The sequence below is a fragment of the Ambystoma mexicanum genome, chromosome 2p, assembly GCF_040938575.1.
Source record: "Ambystoma mexicanum isolate Mex_15411 chromosome 2p, UKY_AmexF1_1, whole genome shotgun sequence".
Taxonomy (NCBI): Eukaryota; Metazoa; Chordata; class Amphibia; order Caudata; family Ambystomatidae; genus Ambystoma; species Ambystoma mexicanum.
The window spans coordinates 782,793,696-782,820,840 of NC_090923.1; the positions used below are offsets into that span (position 1 = coordinate 782,793,696).

A 27,145-nucleotide genomic window follows, 5' to 3' on the forward strand; every position below is an offset into this window, starting at 1 on the left:
ATAGTTACAAAAAGCTATTACCTTAGTTATGTTTTGCCGTTCTGAAAAGTATACGTAGGATTTACTTACCTTGAATAATATGTGTGCCTTCCTAAATAAGTATTAAGTCTTACTTTCCTTAGAAAAAGTTTCACATTTCTAACAGAAAGTAGGTATAAAGTGTTAACTTACTCACCTGTGAATTGTGTTCCCCCCTTCCCAAAAGTAATGCTGTTGGTTTCACTTTATTATTCTTATTCAGGTGATTGTATGAATGTCCCCAATTGGGTCTTGCTTCCCTGACTTTGCTGTTAGCCTGACCAGAATAAGTCTGCCTGGGTGCTACTTACCTTTTAGGTTGCTGGTAGCTCTTTACAAACATGTATAGAGGTTTTACTTACCTTGCATAGCTGTGTGCCACCCACAAATACGTTAACAAGTTATTGCTTTCCTTAGTCTGTGAACTGAAAAGCAACTGTAATTGAATATTACATAAAAAAAGGGTTTACTTACCTTGAGTATAACTGTGTTATTCTAAAATTGGTTAGAGTTATTGCTTCCCTTAGCCTGTGAACTGAAAAGCAACTGTAATTGAATATTACACCCCAAGGTCCAACACCCCTAGAATAACTGTGTTATCCTGAATCAGAGTTATCAGTGTTTTACTTTGCCTAGAATAAGTGTTGCACTATTCTAAAAAGTATATTTTCCATTTGACTTAATATATGATTTCTTGCTGAGCGTCACAATACAGCTGTTAGGGTCTACTACCCTTGTATCACTGAAGGTGATCTAAAAGTAACTATTGGTTTTGACTTCCCTAGAACTACTGTTAGGTGTTCCAAATAAGGTTATATGCTTTGTTCTGTGTACCTGCCAGCATACTGGTGTGTTTATTTATAATGTGTCTATATGATCTGTGATAGTACTCATTTCCATCAAGATTTATGTGGGCCTACTTGTACTTGAATAGCCATTTATTTGGACCATGTGTGTATTACAATTTCTTTGTACCGGTTCTATAGCCCTCTCTCTCTCCTAAAATAAGGCTAGCTGCTTTGTCTATGCTACCCTGAACTCAGGTGATACAACCTTATGCTGAGAGTGAAGTCTTGCACTGCCTTAGTTGAATGGTTTTACTGAGTTTTCAATTGGTTTGCATGTTGCCTCTTGGATAGGCACCAAGCTAGTTCAGATCAGCCCACTGTCTGTTCACGTGTGGAATCCCACAAGGCTCAATTCTCTCCCCTGTGGTCTTTAATCTACGCATGGGGCCAGTGAGTTCTGTAGTAATATATGTAGCGCTTTATAATATTTATAGCGCTTTAGAATATATAGCGCTTCACTAAATGTGATGGCATGTTGTTGCCAGCAATAATGTGGTACACACATATAGTCATTTTATGTTGCCAGTATAACATATGAATATGTGGCTGGTGGCATGCAAGTTACAGGATTCATAATGCAGCAAAAGCTCAATGTGAAACTGCAGAGAGTAAATGTGCACCACATTTATCTTTTGAATACCTCATGCATAGAAGACTACATTATTTATATAACTGTCTGACTTAATTAACAATTACTAATCACTAATGCTAACTCCTTAACATTGTAATGTAGTCCCATGTACAAAATGAGGTGAAAATTAATATTTTAAAATTTGTTTTTTAAACGTGCACTGGCATTTTTTTCTCTCTCTTCTGTGTTCAGTTTGCAGAAAGCAGAAAGTATGCATATCAGGAAATGGAAAAAGAAACAGTTATTATAATCTGAAGCCCTCCTTGTTTGGGACATGAGGGTGGTAACAGAATACATTTTCTGCTAATATGATTGGAAGAAAGTGTCTGCAGATATGTCACGTCACATGTGGGGTGGCTCTGAGTTTTTGTAATGGAAAAATGACAGAGGGAAGTTAGTTTGTTCTGACTGGGCTCTAAATACAGAAGTACCTGGTCACTTAGCGCTGGCTGGGAGAAACTTTTGTTCTCGCCGCACATTCTAAGCATCCAAGATTACAGGAGTGGCTCGTTGGCTGGGACTGCTCCTCTGTGAGGAGCAAGGACAAGGTCGTTTGGGAGAGATTCAAACAAATATCTTTGGTAAGCAGACACAGTTTAAGTGAGGTCACTGTGTGCTGTTGGATGAATGACCGATCTAAAAATGTTATGCAGACAGATTAGCAAAGGAAATCCCCTGCATTTTAATTTGTCATGTTCATAATGTTAACAAGTAATGCCTATTTTTAAAAAGGCTTATTTGCTCTGTATCTGTTTTTTTTTTCTCTTCTTCTTTTGTTACAGATAATGGTGCAATGTACATGGTAAGATTTATATTGTGCATTGTACTTGTCTGCAATATAACCAATATATAAAAACAGATGGTTTACAGTTTTTTTTTTTATTGCATATGTGAACACGGGGGAGATTAATTTTCTTTGGTAATACATTTGTCAATTTGGCCATGCAGATAGAATAACAAACAGAATAAGCAGTGATAAAATAGGTGTGTGTGTGTGGGTGTGTCCTCCTTGCATGTTATTTGGAGGGGATCTAATATAATATATAGATTGCTGGAGGTCTGTGAGCCAGTAATGATGCCTACTGGCGCATAGATCACTGGTGTAGATAAGCCTGTTATACCGGCCACAGGCTGTAGGTGGCACTCTATATAAAAGTGTTGGGTTTCCTTGTGTGTATAGGTCCAAGGCTCTCTATAGATCACTAGGAGGCATTCTCATAGAAAGGAAGGTTTTGTTTGTGATGGGCTTATGATGTAAGGAAGGAAACTATGCTCACCACTAAATACCGCAAATCATATGAACCATATGCCATCATAAAATACTGTAAGTAATACATATTACTAGGTTCTCCAATATAATATTACAAGGTATGGTCACTAAAATGATACGAGGCCAAATCCAATCTAAATGCAAGAATAAGTTATCACCAAACTACCGCTCATTTTTGGCAGTAAGAAAATACTGCAAAACCCCAAATTCACACAAAATATCCTACAGTTCACAGCTTAATGACCCTAATATCTCACTCAACAATGTGTGGGTGATTCACAATTATACCTGGAGTGGGCAGCAGTAGGGTGGACAAGATTTAAAAACACAGTCATGTCTGCATCTGTTAACAAGAAGAAATAAGACAATGATGAGGCAGAGGATGAAGATATAGAATTTTCAGTAAGAACAAGTGGCAAGAAAGGGAGTAAGAAGAGTGAAGTGATCCAATCATAGGTGAAAGAATTAAGCAAAACCAGGAGAAGTCAAACTGTAAGAAGTGGAAGGATCGGAAATAGGAGGAGACAAAATGTGTTTAACAATGTGAAAAAGATGATGAGGAGACAGCGAAAATAAGATTTGCATAACACATTTTCTTAGCTAAGAAAAGTACAGTGATTGATCAGAACCAGCAGGAGGAGCGGGCTGGGTTTCAGTTTCTTTCCAGAGTTGTGATGTCATCCATGCACATTAAATGCGAAAAAGCACAGTTCAGAGAGACAGGAAAGAAGGGGATAAACTACGGTTGAGATTGCTACTGAGCCAGGCACATGCCCTGAGAAGTGGGAGGCTGAACATGACAAATCACGTGTCGGAAGTTGCTTAAGAGTCTGAGGGCCAACCCCATCATAATAACCAAAGAGGAGTGTTGGTGCCAGGTTTTGAGTCAATACACGATGAACCTTGATGATATCTGACAAATATAACAGAAAATCTGTGATCTACCAAGAATGAAGTACAGGTACACATAAAAACTCCAGAGACCATACGTGACTGTTAGATTCCAATGATAGAAGGGCATACAAGGGAGAGAGGGAAGGACTGAGGACAGCATTCGAAGACAAGTTGATACTTTCATAACCATTCCTGCCAAATCCACCCTATCACCTTAGTTGAACATTATCCCCTAAATTCTATGTTGTTGTTTAAATATACCTTGTGAACCTCAACTCCTGCATTGAATCCCATGCTGTGATACATTGGCCCTCATTACGAGTTTGGCGGTAATCCGTCTATACTACCTGCAGGTTATCGGCAAACTTTACTTACCGTTACTGGCGCCAACGGTTGCCAGCAATGGCGGTGTGTTCCCATCCCATGGAGTCCTGGTGGACTCCATGGGATGGGAACTACTGAATCACCAGCACTATTGTTAATGGTACCTGTGATTCAGTCATTTCTCCGTTGGTAGGGGCCTGACTGAAATCCCGTCACTGCCCCTACCAGCAGACTCAGAATGAGCCGGTCCGGTAAAAATGATAGAGCCGGTAGTACCAGCATTTTTACTGGAACGGCTTACTGTGTGTCGGAGTGGTGTAAACTTTGTCCACCACAACTACCATTAAAGGTGGTTATAGATTCAAGCAAGCCAAGCTTCCACATTAAGCCATTTCTGGAGATGCTTGGGGAGATCCATATAACACATGGATCCTGGCAGTCACCATCATCTCAACAGATGTAAAGAATCATTTCACATAGGGTGCCTTTGGAGGATTCCACAAAAGTCTGCCGTAGCAGGAAATCATGGGATTGATGTGGGATTTGGGGTACTAAATAAGGGCTCTCATGGAATGATATAGTGCCTATTATTCAATTATTCCTCAGGCCTTTTCCACATTCATCAAGGGTGCCCCGTGGCCCAATTTATCTATGTCATCTTCCATCCTGACATCCTGGAGGTGAAGAGTCTGGTGCCAACCCAGAGGGATGACATAGGTTTTGTTTCTACGCATCTATCTATACCCCCATCATTTTCATAATATTTCTCCATGTCCCCAAAATGTTTATCAGCCTAATGCAATAATATCCGACTGTGGAGGGCTTTTGACACATTGATCTCACTGGAGGATCAGGAAGGCAAGCACAAAACAATATTTGCAGAATGACGGGCCTCTTTAATAGAGGAGATAACAGTGTGAAGGGGGACGAGAACCCCTGTTGCAAAATGTTAGACTCCAAACAGTTCAAGAGAGTGGTACGAAACCTAGTTCTAGCCAGCTTACAGCCTGCCACCAAATTGCTGATTTGCAAAAAATATCCAGGGTCGATGTGGGCCCTCCTAAGCCCATCCAAATTACTTAGTTCTATTTTATCAGCTTGGAGGCCTGCCAAATTACGAGGGCACATCCGTCGAGTGACCAAGACTGTGTATCCTGAGTATGTGTGGTGAAAGATAACAAAGATGTATGATTGTGCCATGCTTCTGCCTGCATTTGAATGACTGCCCTGGGTCAATCATGTCGTGGTGTGCTGACTCCTGTTCAGTGTACTCAAGAGTGGATACAACCCTTGTGTTGTAAATCAGTTTCACATGGCTGTGTGACAGTACTCAACCCCCACTAGCATACCCACCCATTATCTGCAACATGATACAACAAGGTGCTATCTTGTTAGTTGCATCAGTGATGTCAGTCACTCTGCCTGCAAGACATGTGCTTGTGTCTGAAGCACGAGTTACACTTCATGCACTGCAGTGTGTAGATGTTCTATTCACACCTGTAGGTAGGTGCTTCCATGCTACATAGACCTTCCAAGAAGACCACCAACATGCTGCACAGCATACCATGAGTGAGTGCATATTTCTAGACTTTGCATATCCACCATTCCGCTATGGCAATGACTCCGGAGTTGGTTTGTTCGAGGTCTGATCCCTGTTACCCTCCCACACTCAACACACACTCCATGGGTCCATGCCCCTGTCCCTCTTGTGGGTCACTGTACTTTCTTCCTATCTCTAACTGCATTTAATTACTCTCTCCGCTTCACAGACCTTGGCTAGGTGTTACTCTTACAGTCATACTTCAACTGGGACTGTTTCCTTTTTTCCACACGTAGGGCATGTTCCCATTGTGTGCAGTCCCTGTGCCAGTTCAACACTGGTGTGGCATGTGATGGATGTGTACTTTGGTGTCAATATGTGTGTCTACCTGTTGACATGTCTTGCAATAGCATGTCACAGAGCCACATGAACATGCCCATTTTATTGGTATTAGTCAATATGTTGCAGTGCCATGTGCCTTAATGTTTTTGCTAAGAACCATGTTTGTTACCAATGTGGACACTGGATGCATGGGCCTGAGCATGTAATGTTGTTGCCAATCTGCATATGCCATGATCGGATGGCTTCTTGTAGATAGTGTGTGGATGCTGCTTCTCGCATGGTGACATACCCTTCATTTTGTTTCATGACAGCAATGTGATACACATGTTTACTGCAGACACATTTCACATGACTCCTCATGTCTTTTTCTGTCCTTGTGCATGTGAGGAGGCACCAGATGCAGAGGAAGAGGAAGAGGAGGAAGAAATGTCTATGCTAGTCCAGAGCACCAGTGGAGGACGTGGTGTCCTGCGGATGTAGCTGTCCCAATCCCAAGGGTCCAGGGATGTCTTGCGGATGCAGCTGTCCCAGTCTCAAGGGTCCAGGGACATGCAGTGGAAGCTGCTGTCCCAGTCCCAAGGGTCCAGAGACGTGCAGTGGAAGCTGCTGTCCCTGGTCCAAGGGTCCAGGGACGTGCAGTAAGCTGCTGTCCCAGCCCCAACGGGTAAGGGTTGTGCTGCTTAAGCAGCTGTCCCAGCCCCAGACACATTGGTAGCAAACATGGTTCTTATTCCATGAGAATCCCCTGCTGCTACAGACCATCCTGGGAGTTTCGGCATACGATACTGAATCTTGAGAATCCAGTAGCTCTGGTGTTGAACCAGATGCACAGTCCTCGATGCTGGTGGAGGTAAGTGTACCAATTGCTGGAACAGTTGGGGCCCTTAAGTCTGAAGGGGGTCAGGTGCCTTCACAAGGCCAGTCAGTGGTATCAAGGCCGTCTGTGGTGGTTACAGATGCAAGGCCACACTCCCATGTATTGGTTTCTGGTCCTGGGCCAGATGTCCAAGGGAGGGTTGCAGTCCTGCAGCCAGAGACAGTGGAATCACAGCAAGGACCATGCTCCCTTGGGTCAGGCAGGCGTGGGCCTTGCACATGTGGGGGATGTGTGCAGCCTGAGCAGAACGTGTGAGTGCAGCAGATGTTGCGTTCCACACATCAACAGGGTGCTGCCTTAGAGAGTTTGGCTGAGAAAATGGATAGGGTGGACAGTTCCATGATCCCACCAGCAACACAGGTGGAGCAACAGCTGCAAGTAATGCAGTCCACATGCCGCTCGCACAGGCTGCGCATGGAGGCCAACTGCAGGAGCCGACAGGCAGATCTGAGGTCTCGGCAGGGATCCCTGCGTGCAGAGGGTTGTGCACACAGGGAAGCCCTGAGGCAAGAGTTGTTGGCCACAGAGCTGCAATCTATGAGGAAGAGGTAGCCACGAGGAGACTTTCCAGACGAGGTGCTAACATTGGGGCAGGATATCTTGACGGAACTCTGTGCACACCGTGATATTGAGCATGGTGACCTCCAAGCCATCAGTGTGCTGGGACATTCAGCAGTGTCACGCATGGCCACTGCCACTGAGGACCAGGCCAGGGCACTGTGTGATCAGCCTGAAGCACCACTACCACCTTCTGATTCAATCCAGATGGTGGTGCCAGCAGAGACATGCCTCCTGGTCCACCATAGTCGTGCTGTCCGTGAGCCCATGGAGTTTTTTTTTCTTTTTTTTAACATCCACCTATGTGGAAGTTGACATGCACCCTGCCCTTCCCCTGCCTGGGTGGACACTCCCCCCGGTCCACGAAGGACAATTTGGATTGTTATATCTCTGATATTTTTAAGGAATACCTTTGTTCACCACAGGCCCGGATGTTGGCCTTTTCTTTTTGAATTCCCTGTCCTGGTTTATTTTTGATTTTTTTCTTACATTTTCCTTGCGCTGTGCTGTTAACATCTCAAGGGCATGACGTTTTCAGTTTTGGACATACATGCATGCATAGTGAGGTCAACTTGCATGTGAGCATGGTGGTGCACGGGATGGCTTGTGCAGGTAAATATGGTTCAGCATGAGCACTGTCTTGTATGTTGAGCATGCATCATTGGTGTGCATGTTTGCTGCATGTCTTACTTAACTTATATGTGCTTTGCATGCTAACATGCCGGTATGGTTATTCAAGTGGTGCTCATTTCACTGTGTTACCTACCTTGGTGAATTCCTCTATGGCCGCACCTACTGTGATGTAGAGCATGTCATTGTCGATCTCCAATCCAGGCAGTGCACTCCTGGATGTGGCATTTCCTTGGGCTTCCCTCTCAGTGTCACTGTCTGTCCCTCTCTCTGTTGTGGTAAACTGCACTCCTGGGCTGATCACAATCTATATCCTGTCACACTCTGGTACCCTGTGTTGCTCCTGAAGTGGGTGGTCTCTGCATAGTTTCTAGAGCAAGTGATGTGTTGTCATGGACGTGCATGTTGTTATGGTTGTTACTCTGCATGTGAATGCATTTAGGGGAAGCGTCTCCCGATGGTGTGCATCGTATGCAAGGCAGGTGGGTATTCTGTACAGGTAAGTGAAGGACATTAGCAGACAGTAGTGTGGTGTTTGCATGGGAGTCTAGCACTGTGTGTGTTCACTTGGGATTGACTTGGGATTGACTTGTCTTGTGGGCCACCAGTGCTTCTTAATGGGTGCATGTTTCACAGGGTGTGCTTCTGATGATGGGTCTTGGCATGGTGTAATTTTGATGGGTTGGTGGGGCCTCTGTTTTCACAATCTTAACTGTGGGCAATCTAACTGTGTGGCCCTTTCATGGGTGTTTGGGAATGGGTAGCATGTCCGGCTGTTTGTGTCCTGTGAGAGGTGTTGCTTGTTGTGCTGATGTGTGTATCATGGCACTTTGATCATGTGTAATGAGTGACACTTCACATTCCTTGCAATGTTTGTGGATTTATGGACCGACAGCACATTTGGCCTGCCTTGATTATGGTGTGTTCATCAATCTGTGTGTGCCCCTATCTAAATCTCAAACTGGAAAAAGCTATGTAGCGAATATCCATGCCCATTTGGATGTCTAATGTATTATACCATTGTCCAGACTCCTTATTTATGACAATTTGTGGACAATTCATCTAAATGAGGAAACTCACATGACTCATGCATATACAACATGAATAGGTGAAAATGAAAAACCCAATGAAAGATCATTTAATTTTTAATTTTGCGTGTAGTAGAAAACATTATTTTTGTTATAAATAATAACTGAATAACAATATCAATAGTAAAGTAAAAGAAATAAATCAAGATCACATATAAATCAATAGTCAAATGCTTAACACAACATAAATCAATATCCAAGTGTTGCATCAATTAAAATTCATTGATGTTCATAGGAAGAAAAAATCAAATCAAAAATTGAAAAATAATGTGTAAATTATAATCCTATTTGATTCTTGCATCCCATGATACATCAATGTAATTCTTAAGAATGACGTGGACTCAACATTTAGACAGTTAATGGAACCACTGCAATGTATGGAATACTTATTAATGGTTAGAGGATTTCCAAAATTGTCCTCCTAGTCCTGTGGCTGTGAGAGTCCTATGTCGGGGTCTTTAAGGTAAAAGATATCTTTGCCAACGTGAAAATGAATGACAAACACAATTTAGGAGAGAGCAGGGGGCCCAAGTGCTGAATGCTGGTTCCCTGCTCTCTTCATGTTTCGACGGTCGCTGTAATTGTTGAAGCCGCCTTCATCAGGGTGTCAATTGGAAGACCCTGTAGGGACTTAAATCCCAAGTTCCAGCTCGTGGCTAGAGCAGAGAGCTAATCAGTTCCTGGAGACAAGTACGATGAACCAACAATGCGCCAAGCCTTGCGTGGCTGCCCAATGTGTAGTCAAGTTATAACATATGAACCCAAGATGATTTCTCAAAATGTGGGTGCCCCGGTCTTCAGGTGAAATGTCCCAACAAGGTAAAGGGTCAGATTGTTGTAAATCCTTTGCCTAGTGTGTGAGGTAAATGTAACGCACACTTGCACCTATTTTAATGGTTCATTAATTCTGAGGTCTGAAGCAGAATGGGATGGACTCCGATTGATTGGGAGTCTCACTGTCTCTGCTCCTTAGATGTGGAGAGAGACGCAAAAATATTTCTTTCGCTTTGGCCGCGTTCTCCAGGAAATGAAGGTGAAAATGAATGACAAACACAATTTAGGAGAGTGCTGTGGGCCCAAGTGCTGAATGCTGGTTCGTTTTGGCAGTTGCTGTAATTGTTGAAGCCGCCTTCATCAGGACGTCAATTGGAAGACCCTCTTTGTGAATACATGAAATCAATGTCTTGATTATGGATCAACCACTATGGTGTGCAGCACCAGTTGAAAGCCACAAACATGTCGGTAGTAATGCACATTTTTGGGATGCTATCTTGTGTACCAGCACATTAGGGTTAGTGGTGTTGGTGTTTTCTCATGCATGTACCATGCATGCTACACCATGGTGTTGGCAGCTTGAAGTTCACTGCAGCTGGGTGCATGATACTGCTGCATTCGATTGAATGCAGTGTTCGACTAATTGCATGCTGTGACAATGAAGACTGCATTCACCATGCTGTTTTGGTTTGCATCCTACATTTAGCATGAATTTATGCTTGGTTGCTGTATCAAACTGCTTTGTGCGGTCTGCTTATGTCTTCCATAACAGTTCCCTCAGTGGCCAGTATTCCATTGGGACATTGGCCTCTGTGCATTTATGCATCAAGCATGGCCCTGCCGGGATTCCAAGAGGTGAGTATGTGTGTACATGCATTCTAATGGTTTGCATCACGGCTGCATTCTTCCAAATGTGCTGCCAACTTGCCAACCCATCCACTGTATCTTCTGCACCTACTCCTACACAGACCCTTTGTAATGAACTTGAATCTCATTTATTTTCAAAAAGCCAAGACATACTAAACCTCCTTGTGACAGACTGTTGCTATACAAACCTCCTCCCTCTGGCCCCCCACACTCAGCCTCCTCACTCCTCCTTCTCCTCCTTCGCTACTGTCTCCCCTCAAGGAGTCACCAGAGTTGTCAACTCCATGAAGGTCTCATCCAAACAAATGGGACTATGCTCCTCCAGAACCATCAAGAGCAACATCTCCTCTATGGCCACTGGTCTTGCTGATCTCTGCAACCGCTCCTTTGCTGCAGTTTCGTTTCCATTCTCCCTCAAGCACTCCCTTGTGCGCCCCATCCTTACAATACCATCTAAAGAGCATTCCACCCAGCCATCTACCGCCCCATTCCAATCACTTCTCGAGAAGTTTGCCATCACCAAATGGATGCCCATGACGTACTTGTTGGCGGTGCACATGTACACCTGTGTGTATTCCAACCTTCCCGAGCCACAGACACTGCTCTCCTAAACACCCATGAAGAACTGCTAGCATCCCTCAATTCATGATCCCCTGCTGTCCTCATCCTCCTTGATATCTCATCTGCATTTGACACAGTGAAGCATTCCATCCTCATTAAAATGCTCCATGAGCGGACAGTGGACTGGCTTAGCTCATTCATAATCAAACATTCTTACAGAACCATTATGTGCCCGTTGTCCTACCCTACTTCCTCCTCCACCTGTGGCATCCCGTAAGTCTCCATTCTTTTGCCATGCAACTTTAACATATACAATTCCCTGCTGCAATGCTTCATTGCCTAATTTTCCCACAAATTCCAGTGCTATGCTGATGACACATAACTATTCAGCAGTGTACCTTCATTCACCCCAACTGCCTCTCTGCCATCCTGGCCTGGTGCACTGCAAATGACCTTGGCTTGTACGCCATCTGAAGTGAATGCCTCCCTATTGGATCCCATGTAGCCCACTTCTTCCATTCACTGTGTCCTTCTCATAGTAACTACCCTTCCACACCTACCCTCAGACACTCAATGTTACCAGTACTCTGGTTCTCTCCAGGCTACACTACTCCAACAGCCTCCTCCTTAGTGTTCTTTGGTACACCCTGTGACTCCTCCAACGTACCCAGATTAGGGAACCAAGTCATATCATTGGCCTCAGGCCCAGGGACCTCACCTCTCATGCACTACAAAGCCTTAAGTGGCCCACAGTCTCAGCACAGAATACATTGTAATCCCTGTGTATCATCCACAGGGCTATCTGGGGCTGCATACTACTCTATCTTCAATGCTTCCTGATCAAATACTCCCCTTCCAGACTGCATTCTTCTGGCAACAACTCCCTCTGTGTGAAGCACTTTGGTATAGAAAGGGCTGTTGGTGTATACATTTCCTCTGCTTGCTGCCTTCTGTGTAATAGCCTCGCCCTCCCTCTGTGTCTTCAGCAGGACCTCTCAATAATCCTGAAGTCCTTTCTCTTCTCTTCGTTCTCTCCCTCTCTTCCGTGCTCATCATACAGTAGCATGCCTGATGTGTAGGGCCTGTATGTGTCCTGGGGGCCCTGAACCCCCACATGTATCATTAAAGCAACTGTGTATATACTGCACTTTCTCACGCTCAGCATCACCACGGGAGGTTGCACATACGTTTATCTTTTATTTTCTTAGCACTTCACTGCAAGATGTTCTCCGTGAACAAATTCAAACCCATTACCCTTGCCACTCTCGCCTGTACACTTGCACATTGGGAACACTCTCAATGCATAGTGGGTTTGTCTCCCTTCCCAGTTATTGTCATGATTTGTTTGTAATATTCATTCTATTATTTATCTCTGTCAGTAATTCATTGGCTATCTTCCCCGGTCCGCACTCTGTTGCCCTGTGTGTACTTCGAAACATTTGGGGTAATTGTATAAGTGCCTAACAAATTAACAATACATACGTTTATTACTAATGTGCTCCCATGACTGTGTTCAGTGCACTGTCCCAATGCTACGCAGGTGATGGCATGCCTTATCATGTCATTGTTAGTCTTCAAGGGGTGTACCAACTTTTAGTTGGGATCAATTATCTGCATATATGATGTCTTCACATTTTCATGCAGAATGTTAACTGATGCGTGCATTGTGTCGCTGCTATGGTCTAATGAATGGGGATATGTGACATGCACATTTGCTGCATGTCGTCACTGTGGGTGACAGGCAGTGTGGGGGATGTTGTTTGTCAGTGTGTTTTTTGTGTGTGTTTGATTTGCATGCAGTGTGCAGGTGTTTGTGCATGTGTGTTGGGACACATGTTGATGGTTGTCTTGTGAGTTGTTATTTGCATGTGTTGTATGTCACTGAGGTGTGCCCGTGGGTCTGCATTTTTTGGGGGAATGTATCTGTTAGCTGCAATATGTTTCATTTTGTTCTTTGTCTGCAGATCCTTCCATCAGGGAATGATAGCTATTTCATGGGATGACATTAAACTGGCAACCGCATGCCAGGGGTACAGGTTAGATTTTCATGTATATTGATCGTTATGTAATGTTGAAGAACTTGTGGGTCAATACAACACTTCTTTTGTACACTCCACAATAGGGACATGTTTGTGCGTATCATACACACTCTGGGACATGTGTGCTTATATTAGCCATTGGGCTTATTGCAGTTTGTGTACATGTGAATAGCTGAGGGCATGTATGGGTTGCAGTCCAGACATGGGGGGTAATTCATGGATTATTTGTGCCGAAAAAAACAGGATTTGTGCGCCATTCTGCGCGCAAATCCCTGTTTAACAAATGGGGATTTGCGGGCAGAATGGCGCACAAATCCCGTTTTTTCCGGCGCAAATAATCCATGAATTACCCCGGTGATGTTTCTGGATTTATCGATGCTTACATATTTGACCGGTATGTTAGTTAGTCAGATCCACCACAGCAGAAGGAGAACACAACAGTGGGTATGGTGTACAGTGCAAGTATCTTTTTACATTATATATGGGATGGTTTTGGTGACACAGAGGTGATTTAATTGCTTGGTTGGCATGGTGGTAGCAGCGTACTCCCTCTTCAGTGTGTTTCTTTTGGAAACACAGGATGAAATATAATGGGCCTCATTACGACCCTGGTGCTAATGGGTTAACGGCGCCGTAAAAGGTTGCAGCACCGTTAACCCATTAGCGCCTTACTACGAGGTCCCTTTGCGGGACCCGACCTTAACGGCTGGTCTACACCAGCCGTTAAATTAGGGACCCGCAAAGGGACCTTGGTGCTAAGCACGGTACCGCAATTTGCGGTACCGTACTTAGCGCCTTCCCCAGTCCCATTGAGCCCTACGGGGCGAAAATGGGAATGGGGAAGGGCCATGGTTCAATGGGGAATTACCACCTGCCAACCTTGGAATGGGGTGGTAATTCCCCATTGAACCATGGCGGACCCGTTACAACACCAGCACCAACCATGGTGCTAATAGCGCCATGGTTTAGCGCCGGTGTTGTAATGAGGGCCAATGTGTTTTAGTTGTAAGGGAGGCAGAAAATGTAGCACTGCCAATGGCACTTTCTGAGGTTGGTTGTGTGGGCACAGTGGATTGGGCCATTGTCCTCATCACTGAATGGCACCTGGGATGGAGCAGGCTTGTGTGCACTCCACAGGGAAGGGATTTTAGATGAAATATGATTGCACAAGCTGGGTATGTGCAGCCACTCCATGTGCCCTTTGCCCAGCCATACGCAAAGGGCACATGGAGTGTCTGCACATGTGGGTGTGGATGGGGTGCCACCACCATTTCCACCGGGACACCATGCCGTGTTGCAACATTGTGCAGGACACATGCTGCCACAATGATCCTGCAGACTACTGGTGGTGCATATAGCAAGACACCAGCAGAGTGATCAAGGGAGCGGAAACGTGACTTGAGCACTCAGAATGTGCGCTCCACTGTGCCCCGAGTTGCAATATGGGTAGTGTTGTATCTTACATGCATTGTTCCCTGTAGAAGTGAGAATGGTTGTCATTGTCATTTGTAACAGTGTCTATTTGTCTGTGTGCAACATTCATGCATGTACATGGCTATTCTTACTCACCAATGAGAAATGTGTTGCCATGCTTCCCAGCTTCCAGGGCCCTGTGTAGGGGGGACATCCTGAAGATGTAATTATCGTGGGTGCTGCCAAGATAGTTGCCATAGACTTCAGCAATGATGCCCTTGTCAACACACACAACCTGATCATTGATGGAGTGCCAGTGTTTCCGAATGCGGTAGATGTGCCCTGTTGCTCGAGGTGGACGTAAAGCAACATGGGTGCAATCAATGGCACCTAGCACTTTTGGGAACTGCGCCACCCCATAAAATCCTGGACCACTGCTTAACTTTCTGCAGGTATTCTGGACATATAGATATGCCAGCGGACAGAATGACGTGTAGTTTTTATTGCCAACATCTGGTGTAGGGAGCGTGACTGCGTGGCCTGTGAAATGCCACTGACTATGGCGGTGGTCCTTTGGAATGCAGTGCCAAAAATGCAGTACAGTGAGGACCTTTTGCAAGGGGCTCTGTGGTTGGGAGGACAGGTTGGGTGATGTGAGGTCATCTTCCCACTCAGTGACCAGCTCTAGGATGATGTGGGGTGGGGGAACCTATACCTGCCATAGACCTGGTCAGCAGGCATCACAAAAAGGCTGGTCCTTGGGTGGAAGATCCGGGCCCTGGCCATTTTCCTCCTCCTGCGGTGTCCCAGGATGACTGCTGCAACAAATGGTGCATTCACCGTAGCTGTGCATGTGCGTTTGTTGATCGTGCAGGTTTTTTATACATTTGTGTGCCTGCTATCGTGTGGTCTATGTGTTTTGGGATTTGTGCGTACTTTTTCACGCGCCGCCAATCCCTGTCCAATTCCATGAATATGGTTGTTTTGCGTGTGTATGGGCGGTGCGTTTGTTTGACGATGGAACGTCCCTCGTAACGCCCACATTTTTGCATGTTCTTCCGCAGTCCACATGTTCCATCCCCTTTTTAGGTGGGCATTCGCTTGGAGTCTCAAGCAAGGCCTTCGTGGTGTTGCACTGATGTGTTGGATCGGCACGGATTCCTCCAAAGTCCCAGGTAAACCCTGCTCATTGTGTTCCATGAATCGACGAACGGGGACTTGTGTGCGAATTTGCACGCAATTCCCTGATTTTCCACGCAAAATAAATCCATGAATCGGGCCCACTGAGTTTAGCATGGTTCAAATTACAGCACCGTTTCCATGTTCAACCTGCGTTGCACCTCATACTTGTGTGGCTAGGATAAGTAAGCCATTAAAGCACAACGGAAAGGAGAGAGGAATCCTTGTAGGAGTATTTAAAATGAATTACCTGTCATCTTTTTGATCCATGGCAAAAGATTGCTTTTTAGTTTGTTCTTAATTAAATTCCCATAGAAGCCATAGACTTTTTGACAGCGTTTTTAACCCTTTAGAGCCAATATTATAAATGGTCAAATCGTTGCATGGAAGGTCAATCATAGCTAAAAGTGATGATAAAGGTTTATCTTCTCTTGTTGCTCTATCACAAGGTATTTGATGATGTCATGTCTGAGTCAAGCAAAGCCAGATTTGATTGAATGGTTAGCAGTGGTGAGTATCCCATTATGCTTGGGTTGATGCTGTCATGTCTGATTCAGGAAAAAACGTGATTGGCTGTCAATTATGTGAACTCTTCACGCTTACAGTGCTCTTCTGCTCCCAGTAACCTCAAACCCGGCCCTGCTTTTGCAGGACCTAAAGCCAAGAGGACTCCACAATGGCAGGGGTTTCACCATACAGGGCTAAGCAACATTGTAAAACAATGCATTACAATTGCATGCATTTCAGCTGTTAAGACGCGATTTAAGATGCAATTTGTACAATGTGATAAAGATATTACCTTCATGAGTGAGTTCGCTATGTCATATACCCTGACTTGCAGTAAATTGCCTATGAAGGGCAGTGGAGTTGGACCAGGAGGTAAGAGGTTTCTTCCTTTCATCATTTTTCCATACGTTACTATAAGATAGGAGAGGCAGAAGATCAGGAACAGAACTAGTCCAGCTGTGGCGTCCATTTTGGAATCCAGGGAAATGCCTTTTTTCCTAGAAAACAAATTGTTTAATGAGAAAATTAATTGGAGGTAGTTCCATCAATACCATAAACCGATATATGAAGGAAACACTTCATACTAAGGCTGAGAATCACCACATAAATGTCACTTCCAGCAGGGGGCATGGCCCTGATGTTTCTGATGGATGGTATTCCAGATCCCGAGGCCACTGTTCATAGTGCTCTGACAAAGAAGGTTAGGACAGCTGGTAAATTTGAGGAGCCCCAGCAAATGCCATCATAGCCTCCTACACAGGTGGGACACTTCAGAAAAGCAGTTACTAGGAGGAAACCTTTTAGCCCCAGGAACACTGAATGCACTTTAGCAGACTTTGATTACTTCTTTTAAGTAGTAGACCACCGAGGTGTGTGTAGAATTTCTGTCAAATGGGAGAATTTATTAGAGGGCTAATTCAAAGGATGGATTGTTCACACAAAGTGCTTTTCCTGTTCCTGCAGTTTTAAAAATAAAATGTTCACATGGTTGTTGGGATCTGCTGCAGTGCAAATCTTTGATAATAGACCCATGATGTCTAAGGAGCACCGCTGATCATATGCTAAGTACAATCTTTAATGCCCAGGCACTGCCATCCTATGCTAGGGTAAAGTCAAAGTCTCATAAACCACGTTAAAATGTCAAGGTGATGCCCTAACACTGCAAATTCAGGCCCAAATGTCCAACTGCTGTCATCTAATATCAGACAAAGCATCACGAGTCGGGTACACTAAACATTTGAAAGCTAAAAATACTCAGAAATCCACATGTTGCCATCATGTACCAAGTGCAGCCTTAGAGGTCCACCTGCTATCATGATATGCCACACAAAGCCTCCTAATCCAGTTATCATCACAATATGGAAGATACACCCAAACTTAGCCAAGTGACTCCATCAAATTCAAAGATCACCATTACATTTTCAAGTACTGCCATTGTATAAGAGTTACAATCCTATATGCTAGTCAGTTATCATATGCTCACATGCCTGACCTTTTACTACCATCATATGTAAGTGCAGAGAAGTGTTAACAGTATAACCTTCATTTTTCTGCCTCCCACTCTACCCTAAGGGCAGGAGATGACTGGGTGTGCCATTTGGGTGTTGGGTGAAGCCTTACAGTAGTGTACCATCCCTTGGATTGGCTGTATCCAGCAAGAGGTGCTGGAAGTGAAGGGTTGATGGTGGCCGCTGGCCCCACCACATAGTCTGTTCATGGTGATAACGGAATCCCTGGTCTTAGATTTCACTTCCTTCCTACCTCCTGGTCTTTTCTGTGTATTTGAAGGGACAGGTGCCACACCCGGTACCTGTCATCGGCAAATAGGAAGTTGAAGAGGGCTAAGGAGAGGAATAGGTGTGTGTGTGTATGTGTGTGTAATCCCACCCTTATCATCCCATTAGCAGCCTCTTATTTATTGGTGCAAGGGGGGGCAAAGTATTGGAAGAATACATATTAAACATGGTTCTTTCAAAGCTGTGTTGGTTTCAGTTTTCTGGTCCCCAAACCTGTGCCCTCTAAGCCAGGAATTACAATGGATGTCCCAGGTGTAAGACAGACATAGCCAGGTTTGCTGCTACCACTGGTGTCCATGACTTGGGGCACCAGTTGGAGTGCCAATTGCTAGGGTTGTTGCGACTCTCTTGAAGTTGACCAAAATGTTGAAAGGAACACGTGCAAACAAGTAGTTGTTCACATGAGACAGGGGGCATGATTTACAAAATATTTTTGAATGGGATTTTCCCATACAAAAACGTTTTCTGTAAATCAGGCCCAGAATGTTTCTGGGATGCTGATTTTAGAAGCAATTGGCGTGATGAGGCAGTAAAATGAGAGCTTTAGGTGATGTCATTTTGTTCTTGAGTCTCGGCAGGTACTTGCATACATCATAAATTCTGAAAATAGTATGACTTGAAACTCACAGGAATTATGACTGTGAAAAGGGTTGCTATAAATATAAATGTTACACCTCCCTTTAATGGGTCTAGAAACCTGGGTATGCAAAGGGAATTTGACAAAGGTTTAGCATTTGTGCCTTAATAATTGTATGTCAGGGATGGAAAAGCCCACTTGACGAAATCTCAACAAACCTCACCAAATATTGTAAAACTGGTTGCTGCCAGCAGAAAGAGCCACAAGATGCTTACCTAGTGGTAACAGAGGAATGTGAACAGCATGTGAGGAAAAAGACAAGAGACAGAACAACAGAGATAAATAATAAAAGAGAAGTGATACATGCAGACAAATATTAGTACATCATCAACGTAAGTTAGCAAAGGCAAAAGAAATGTGCCAAAATTAGAAGGAAAGGCCGTAGCCATCTTTAATGTTTCTGGTGAATCTGAAATTTATAAATTAAAGTGCATGGACACCAAAAGACACCCTTGTTTTAAATCTCATGCAGTAGGAAAGCTAGGCAGAAAAGTGCCTATGATATTGAAACTGATAGGTATAGAAGTTCCACCATAGATCTCTTTAATGAATTAGTTATACCAGAGGACTGCAACAACATGCCATAATATTGACATGATCACTCCATCAAAGGCAGCCACAAAATCAATAAAAGCCATGTACATTGGTGAGGCAGATTTAGTAATAGCTCTTTAATAAAACTTGCAGCTAGCAGGTTATGTATTGCAGAGGAGCCATTCTCAAAACCACTTTAATAAAGGCTGATCAGACTGTTTCCATATGCCCAATGGGTCAATTATTTTACGAATAACATTTCAAAGATTATACTTGTTAAACCAAGCATGACTAATAATCTTTTTTTTTTTTGGGGAACAAAGATACCCGATTTTATGTCTCTTTCCAAGAGTCAGGTATTTTGTAGTACCACAATATTTGATCCAACATCGTTTTTAGAAAGAAAATCTCCCAAATTGCATACGGTTTTAAAAGGCCATCAGGGCCTGGTGCTCTTGAGTTTATTAAATTTATAATAATCATGCGGATATCCTCTTCCTCATACCTGATTTCCCACTGATCAGTAGATAATTCAACAGCTGCCTCCAGAATTAAATTAGGACCAGTTCCAAAGCTGTAACCCGTGAATGCTGCCCATTGCTCTTCACTAATGGGATTGATTTGGAAAGCATTCTTGTTCTCTCTTTACCTATTAAAATCGTACCAATATTTATTTTATTATCATTCATACACAGAAGTTTTATATATCATTTTTTATCAACATGTAACCAATTCCTATACAGGGTTTTTTCATGAGCAATACTATTTTTTGGATCAACTATCTCATCTTTAAGGTTTCTTCTGATATGCCTTAGCTCCCTTCTCTGCTGGCATCTACCTTCAACAATGTTTATGTCATATGGGGTATTTGTGTTTTGTGTTCGCCATGTAAGCCTCTTTTGGATATTCGGCAACCACATTATTAGTTATGGATTTAATCCAATTTTCCATGTGGTTAGTCTTACCTGCCACATAGGTGGGTATCCTTAAATTGTTCAGATAATTGGTGTATTTAGAAATGCTTATACCGTGCATCATTTAAATTAAAAACATATTGTTATGCATTGCAAAGTCTAACATGGCTAATATCATTTGATATTGGGAATCAAATGAAAAATGAAACTGATTCCTCTTCATGGAAAACTTTTATATCCAGTTTTGCTACGGTATGAATTATAGATGTGTACGGTGAGCTCATATAAAGGTTTGCCAACCAGTAGTCATCATTCCACTTTCTTTCTTGTAATTAGTTCAACATGTCCATCGTATCACAAATGGATGATGGCAGCGACAGAACCTTTGGTTTCAAATATATCTCAAAATGTTTAGAAAATGTTTCAGTGATGGAACAATATCACTCACCAATCGTCTTAATTTTGGAAAAGATGTACATTCTTTGTTAGCTTAGTTTAAAAATAGAAGCTTAGAATTAATGGATATTTCACTGTTAGATGATTTCCTTTATTTACTGTGAGAATTCCTTCTTTTACACAATAGCCTAATTTGTGTTTCCAAGTAGTTAATATTTCAAAGGTGGGGTGTGTTAGTCAGCTCACTGTTCCAGATTTTGATGATCAGTTTGGACATAATCTGCTGTGTTCATAAAACTATATTACCTCCTTGATCTGTTGGTTTTGTTATTAGAGACTTATCATTTTCTGTAACAAAGCTCATAGTTCTTCAGACCTAACATTTCAGAAAATGTATGTTGTTCTTGTTTTGTGCACAGGGTTATACCATACTGTTCTCTGATGGCATAGTAGGTGTAAACATTGATTTCCTTTTAAGTTCCACAATGTCAGTTCATGTATAGCCATTATCCAAATTGTCTTGTATATAATGTAGTTCTTCCTCTACCCCCTCATCTAAAGAGATGATTAAGCTAATATTTTTCTAATCTGACAATGTGCAGGAGGGAGTACGGACCTGCTTTGATGTTGGTGATAAGTGAAATTCCTCCTTTTGAAAACATTTCTTCAACTTAAGCTTTCTGTATAATTTGCAAAGACAACCATTACAACTAGGAGCAAATGATAGTCTTCTGCCTAAAAAAATTCTTTTGATGGTATGAGTAATTTTTCGGCTTCCTATCTTGTTGTATTTCTCCTGTTGTTAGATGGTGAGGCCTGATTGTTTCTCCTTATTCTCATTTACCATTTGTATTTCTTATTTAGTTTGCCACTATCATTTCTGCCTCTGGTTCTGTTATTTTATAATCTAGATTGTTTATTTCTTGGAATGTTACCCTCTTCATACAGATTTAGGTTCTGTTTCCATTCCAATATGATTTTGAGCTAATCTCTTTTTGTTTAATGGAATTTTATATGTTTTGGTTTGTTCATTGTGTGTTGCTCTCATGTCTTCATCACTAAGAAGTGACCCTGCTTCTAAACCACTTGGCAAACCCCCACGTGTGCTTTCCCTGGAGGTATTATTTTATAAAAATGCATTATCATAGTTCAGTTGGGATGAAAAATACAATCTTCTTGGTCATCTTTTTCATGTTTGAAAACCTTTCTTGACTGTTTTAGTTGGATTTCATCTTGATTGTCTTTTAAACTAAGATCTAAAGATTCAGAGATACCTCCACCAAATAAAATAAAATTGAAGACATGGGATTCTCAGTATTAAAAGGATTCATGTACATCAAAGACAAGGCGACTGTGAACTGAAGATGAGACAATAGGAGGTTTGAACAAACTATTCCCGGAGAATCAGCACACATGGACAGAATAAAGACATTAGGCCAGATTTACAAAGCATTTCCCAATGGGATATCACATTCAAAAAATATTTTCTGAATCAGGACCATTGAGTTCAATGAGTTTATTTTACTACTCAATGTGAATTCTTTTAAGACAAATGGAAACGTTAGACATATAACCATGATGTAACAGATATGTGTGGCCCTAATTATGGGTACAAAGTTGTGTGTTGCTTAACTTGAGAAAAAACGGAATGTCATTTTAAAGTGGGTAAACATCTTTTGTACATGCCACAAGATTTTAAATATTGGTACTGAATGTGTTCTCTGTGAGTACATATATGCTGTGTAATTGGCATGACATTGGGCCTCATTACAACCCAGGCGGTAAGTTACCGCCTGGGTTGTGACTTTACCGCCATGGCGTAAACTATGTTTACGCCATGGCGGAATGGGGATTTACCGCCCCATTCCGACCTTGGCGGGGCGGTAAATCCCCATGACCCATTTACCCTTCCCCATTCCCATTTTTGCCCCATAGGGCATAATGGGAGTGGGGAAGGCGTTAATTACGCCACCGTAAATTACGGTGGCGTAATTAACTCCATGGTCCCTTAGCGCCATGGATTTTAACACCTGCTAAAAGCAGGTGTTAAATCCGCCATGGCGCTAAGGGACCTCGTAATCAGGCGGTAAGGGTCGGCGCTGTTTACGGCGCCGTAAACCCCTTACCGCCTGAGTTGTAATGAGGCCCATATTAGTGATTTTGATTGTATTCAACATTCTGGAAATCATATTAGGCCAGATAAATATGCCTCTGGTGTACACCTTTTTGCAGCGTGCATATATCACCAAAGCATGGGCTGTTAACCATAACAATCATTCCCCATTTTGATTTGTACTTTTTAGTTCTAGGTGAATAATCTCAAAGTCATGTAACACATTTTTAAATATGGTGGGCATGTAATATACCATCAGAGTGTTGGGTGGTTTATAAACACTTAGAAAAATAAACAATGCACAGTGTCTGTTCATAGAGAGTGTTTAATCTATTTAACTTCCTGCATGACTAACTGGGAAGAATACATTTCTAAGTTCTTTGAAGATCTTTCAATATTGCGCGATGCTTTGGAATTGGAGCGGTATTGTCAACTCTTTGATTTTTACACTATCAAGTTACAAAACACGTGGTTTCCGGCATTGCTTTGGTGCAAGTGCGGGTCCAAAATTCCTTGCTTATCAGACCGCACCAAGTTCTGTACAGTGGAATCCAACATTTCAAGGTACCTCAAAGTTAGTTATGTCCCATTTCAGGGGTGAAACATTGTCCCAATTTAACCTACAGTTTGGGACTTAGAATAAACAACTTGGAAACTATTTTTTCAACACCACATAGAAACTATAATTGTACCTTTTAAAAAAAATCCATAGTCACTTCCAACGGATCATAGATTAGGGACAGATGATGTTTCTGATGTTTTGTAGACACAGAAACTAAATAATTCAAGCAAAGTTGTTAATATTATGTATCTTGTAGAATTATGGGTTTCATTTTGTAAATAGCAAACCATCAGCCAAATCGATTTTTGCTCACACATGGGCCGCTTGCAAGAAACACATTTCAGTATGTAATCTTTTACTTGGCATGTCATTTTCGACATGAAAAATCAGTTAAATACATATATGTTGGTTAGTGCACAATTGCTCCAAATAACTGTGTGTTAGTAGGTAGAACCTATTAGGTCCAAGGGTATTATTGATGGTACAAAATAGTTTAGTATTCTATGTACAATGTGTATGTTTGTACAAACAACAATTTTGTCATTCTATACACAATATTTAGAAACGTGTCTGATTTTGAATTGCAACATTAAAATCACCTTATGATGATTCGGTAGTGAGAGTTGGTTTTGCCTGGCGTAGTGAGCCTTTAAACCCATTTTAGTATTCATTTATATATATGACATTCTAACAGGGAGACTGTTGTGGGGTTTTTCCTTTCAGTCTTACTATTTTATCAAAGAATATTAGAGAGTTTGCACATTATGTCCAGATTAGCCATAATAACAAACATTAGTTTAAGGATAACTTGAAAATCTTAGATAGACAAGGTCTAAAATGTTGAATCCATGTTTATACTGTCATACTACTTTCTTAATTCTTATTTCTGCGTAATTATGCCATAAAAGAAACACATAATACATTTTGACATATCAAAGTAAAACATCAGAAGAAAACATTCCAGATCCAAAATATTGGCAAACACATCACACATAGACGTATCGCTATTAGGCGAAAACCAAATAGCGCTATGCACATCGATGCAAACCAAATTCAGCCACTTGCCCATCAATTACCGGCGTACCCACAGTCAATTCGGAAGCGTTCTGTTGTACTAAGAAAGGGGTGCAGCCTCAGCAACTGTCATCTACAGTTCCAAGGACTTTGGAACAAGTAAGGAAACAGGTTGTGGTGAATAATTCTATGGTAGACCCGTTGGAAGGCTGGAGGAAAAGAAACATCATTTGCTGCTGTGAAGGTATGAAACATGGAAATAAGAACTCTTATATAGGAGGTCCCTAATTAAAGCCATAACAGAGACCTTGGTGATAACCAATTTATAATTTCACACTTTCAAGGTAACAAGGATTCTTTCTGACTCTATGTACTGTGGCAGCTGTAACGTGCATTTGGTCTAGCTAACCAGTATCTGCGATCAGCCATACTCAATTGTGTGGACACCATGGTCTCGAGAGGCATGGAAGTACATCAATGTAAACATCACACTGTGGGCCATTTGCATGATACATGGCATGCACCACTCTGCGAAACACCCAAGGCTGCACGCAATCAAAGTTCAAAAGTCTTTTGGCTCCTGCAACAACAGTAGACATGATGGATATGAATAAACCTGCGCTTGAACGCGTATTGACTAGGTCTATTTTGCCCACTCACGAGAACTGCAAAGGACACCGTCTGCAGTTGCAACATGCACACCCTCCCCATCTAGGTCGTAACCCTGATCGTTTTTCATTGAACTTTTTAATCATTGTCTAATGGAACATTGCTGGCTTGGGTCTCAGACTTAAAGACCCCGATTGCATGGCATTCATCGAAAACGTGGATGTGTTGTTCTTGCAGGAGGAGACTTGGACTATCAATGTGATTCACTTGAGCAGTTATGTGATTTTCAGCATGGTGGCGCGCCCCTCTTCGAGAGGGAGACATTCTGGTGGGCCTGTCACATATGTGTCGATATCATTGAAGATAATAAAGTCTACCTATCCTCTGCCACATTGTTCATTGTAGATGTGGAGCTGGTGGATGGCAACTTGTGGCGTATGGCCAACTTCTATAATGCATCACTTCATGGTGCCAACAGGGGATTATTGGGGAGGTTATTAGATGAAGTCCAGGCCACAAGAAATTGTGATTGCCTCGCACTAGGACCTACATTTCAATTGGGTGGTGACCTTAACCTAAAACTTGCCAACTATTCTGGTATTGCTGAGAGGATAAGGCCTTTGGTATCCGTCCACCTGTATTAATAGATTTATAGTCGGTCACTGGTGGCAATGCCCACTTTAACCCCATTGCCGGTCCCTTGTGCTCATGGCCAGTAGCCAGATTTTGCCACTGCCCATGGCCAGAGGCTATACCTAAATCACAAAAGGTATATCAGTATTTTCTGTACCTACATTATGACACTTTCCAAAAAATAAAACACGGACGCATTTGCAAAACCATGCTTTCAGGTCTTTGCCAATGTGCCTTGCATGAGTTTGCTGCAAATCCATCCATGTTTTATTATTTTTAAAATGTCAAAACGTACATACATAAAATACTCATATAACTTAGCCCCCACTTGACAAAATCTATTCAGACTTTGCACATACATTCAAGGATCGGTCTACAATCTTTCTTCAAACTTGTGTGCATATTCTTCAAATGGCAACAAAGTTATAAGCCATCTAAAAATGTTGAGACCCCTCATCTAATTTTGCCCCTCTTGATAAAATCCCACCAAATTCTGCAAATTCATTCAATTGTGGGTCTAAAATCTTGTTGAAAACTTTTGTGCAGATTCCTCAAATGGCACCAAATGTAAAAGTCTTTCAGATATTTTGCGACCCCTCTACCTTTGCTCCCTCTTGGCAAAACAGCACCAAACTTTGCAGAACCATTCAGGGTCATGTCTAGGATGATATTTTATTTAGTGGTGCCAAAGTTATAAGCCATCAGAAACTGCTTTTCACCAACCCTGTAATTCAGAAATAGGTATGGATGTCCCCCAAAATCTGAGATGTTCGCAAACATCACAGACCTGTCCCTGCACTGTTTGCGGACTTCAGGGATTAAAAACACACATTTTTGGATACTTATGGCCATATCCCATCCCATCATCATCAACCCTCAACTCCCTAGACATTGTTTCATTAGTTTGACAAGTGCAATGTTGTGTTTTTTAATATGTTTTTACTGCAATGTTCGTGGACAACGGGCGCTGTCCGTGAATCCAACATGTTGTGGTAAAGGTTTTCGAAATCAAATTGGTATAGGTTTGAACGGTAAAACAAATTCTGCTTGTGGCTACAGCCCGAAGTGCTGGACAGGATTGCAGCAAACATTCGGGAGGAGCATCAGCAAGGACCTCAAAGAATGGTTTTGCAAATCTGTCCTCTGTTTTATGTTTTCTAAAGGGTCATAATGTAAGTACAAAACATTGTGATATAACTTTGGTGCCTGGGCAATGGCCCTGGCACTGAGCAAGGACAAACGTTTACTCTGATTTGATTATTGGGGCATACAGCATTGCCAAAGCCCTAGGATTGAACGGAATAAAAAATCTGCTTGTGGCTGCAGCCCAGAGTGCTGGAGGGGATTGTAGCAAAGTTGTGCGAGGAGCATCAGCATGAACTTGAAAGGATGCTTTTGGAAATCTGTCCTCTGTTTAACTTTTTTGAAATTATTGAAACATAAGTAAAATAAATAGTGATATAACCTTTATGCCGTGGGCAAGGACAAATGTCTACTCTGATTTGCCTATTGGAGTATGCGCTGCTGATAACAACTCACATATGTAGTATGCGTTACAAAATGTTTGTTAACAGAGC

General features: G+C 42.4%; 1 protein-coding gene across 1 annotated transcript in view; it reads right to left on the minus strand.

Annotated features, from left to right (window-relative positions):
• The window catches only part of LOC138566788 (cytochrome P450 2F2-like), an 807,149-nt gene that overhangs the window by 553,442 nt on the left and 226,562 nt on the right, over window positions 1–27,145 (minus strand). The window contains exon 2 of the mRNA XM_069644442.1: window positions 16,653–16,857. Coding sequence (XP_069500543.1) covers window positions 16,653–16,829 — 177 coding nt within the window. The 5' untranslated portion in view covers window positions 16,830–16,857. The remainder of the gene's footprint in view (window positions 1–16,652; window positions 16,858–27,145) is intronic.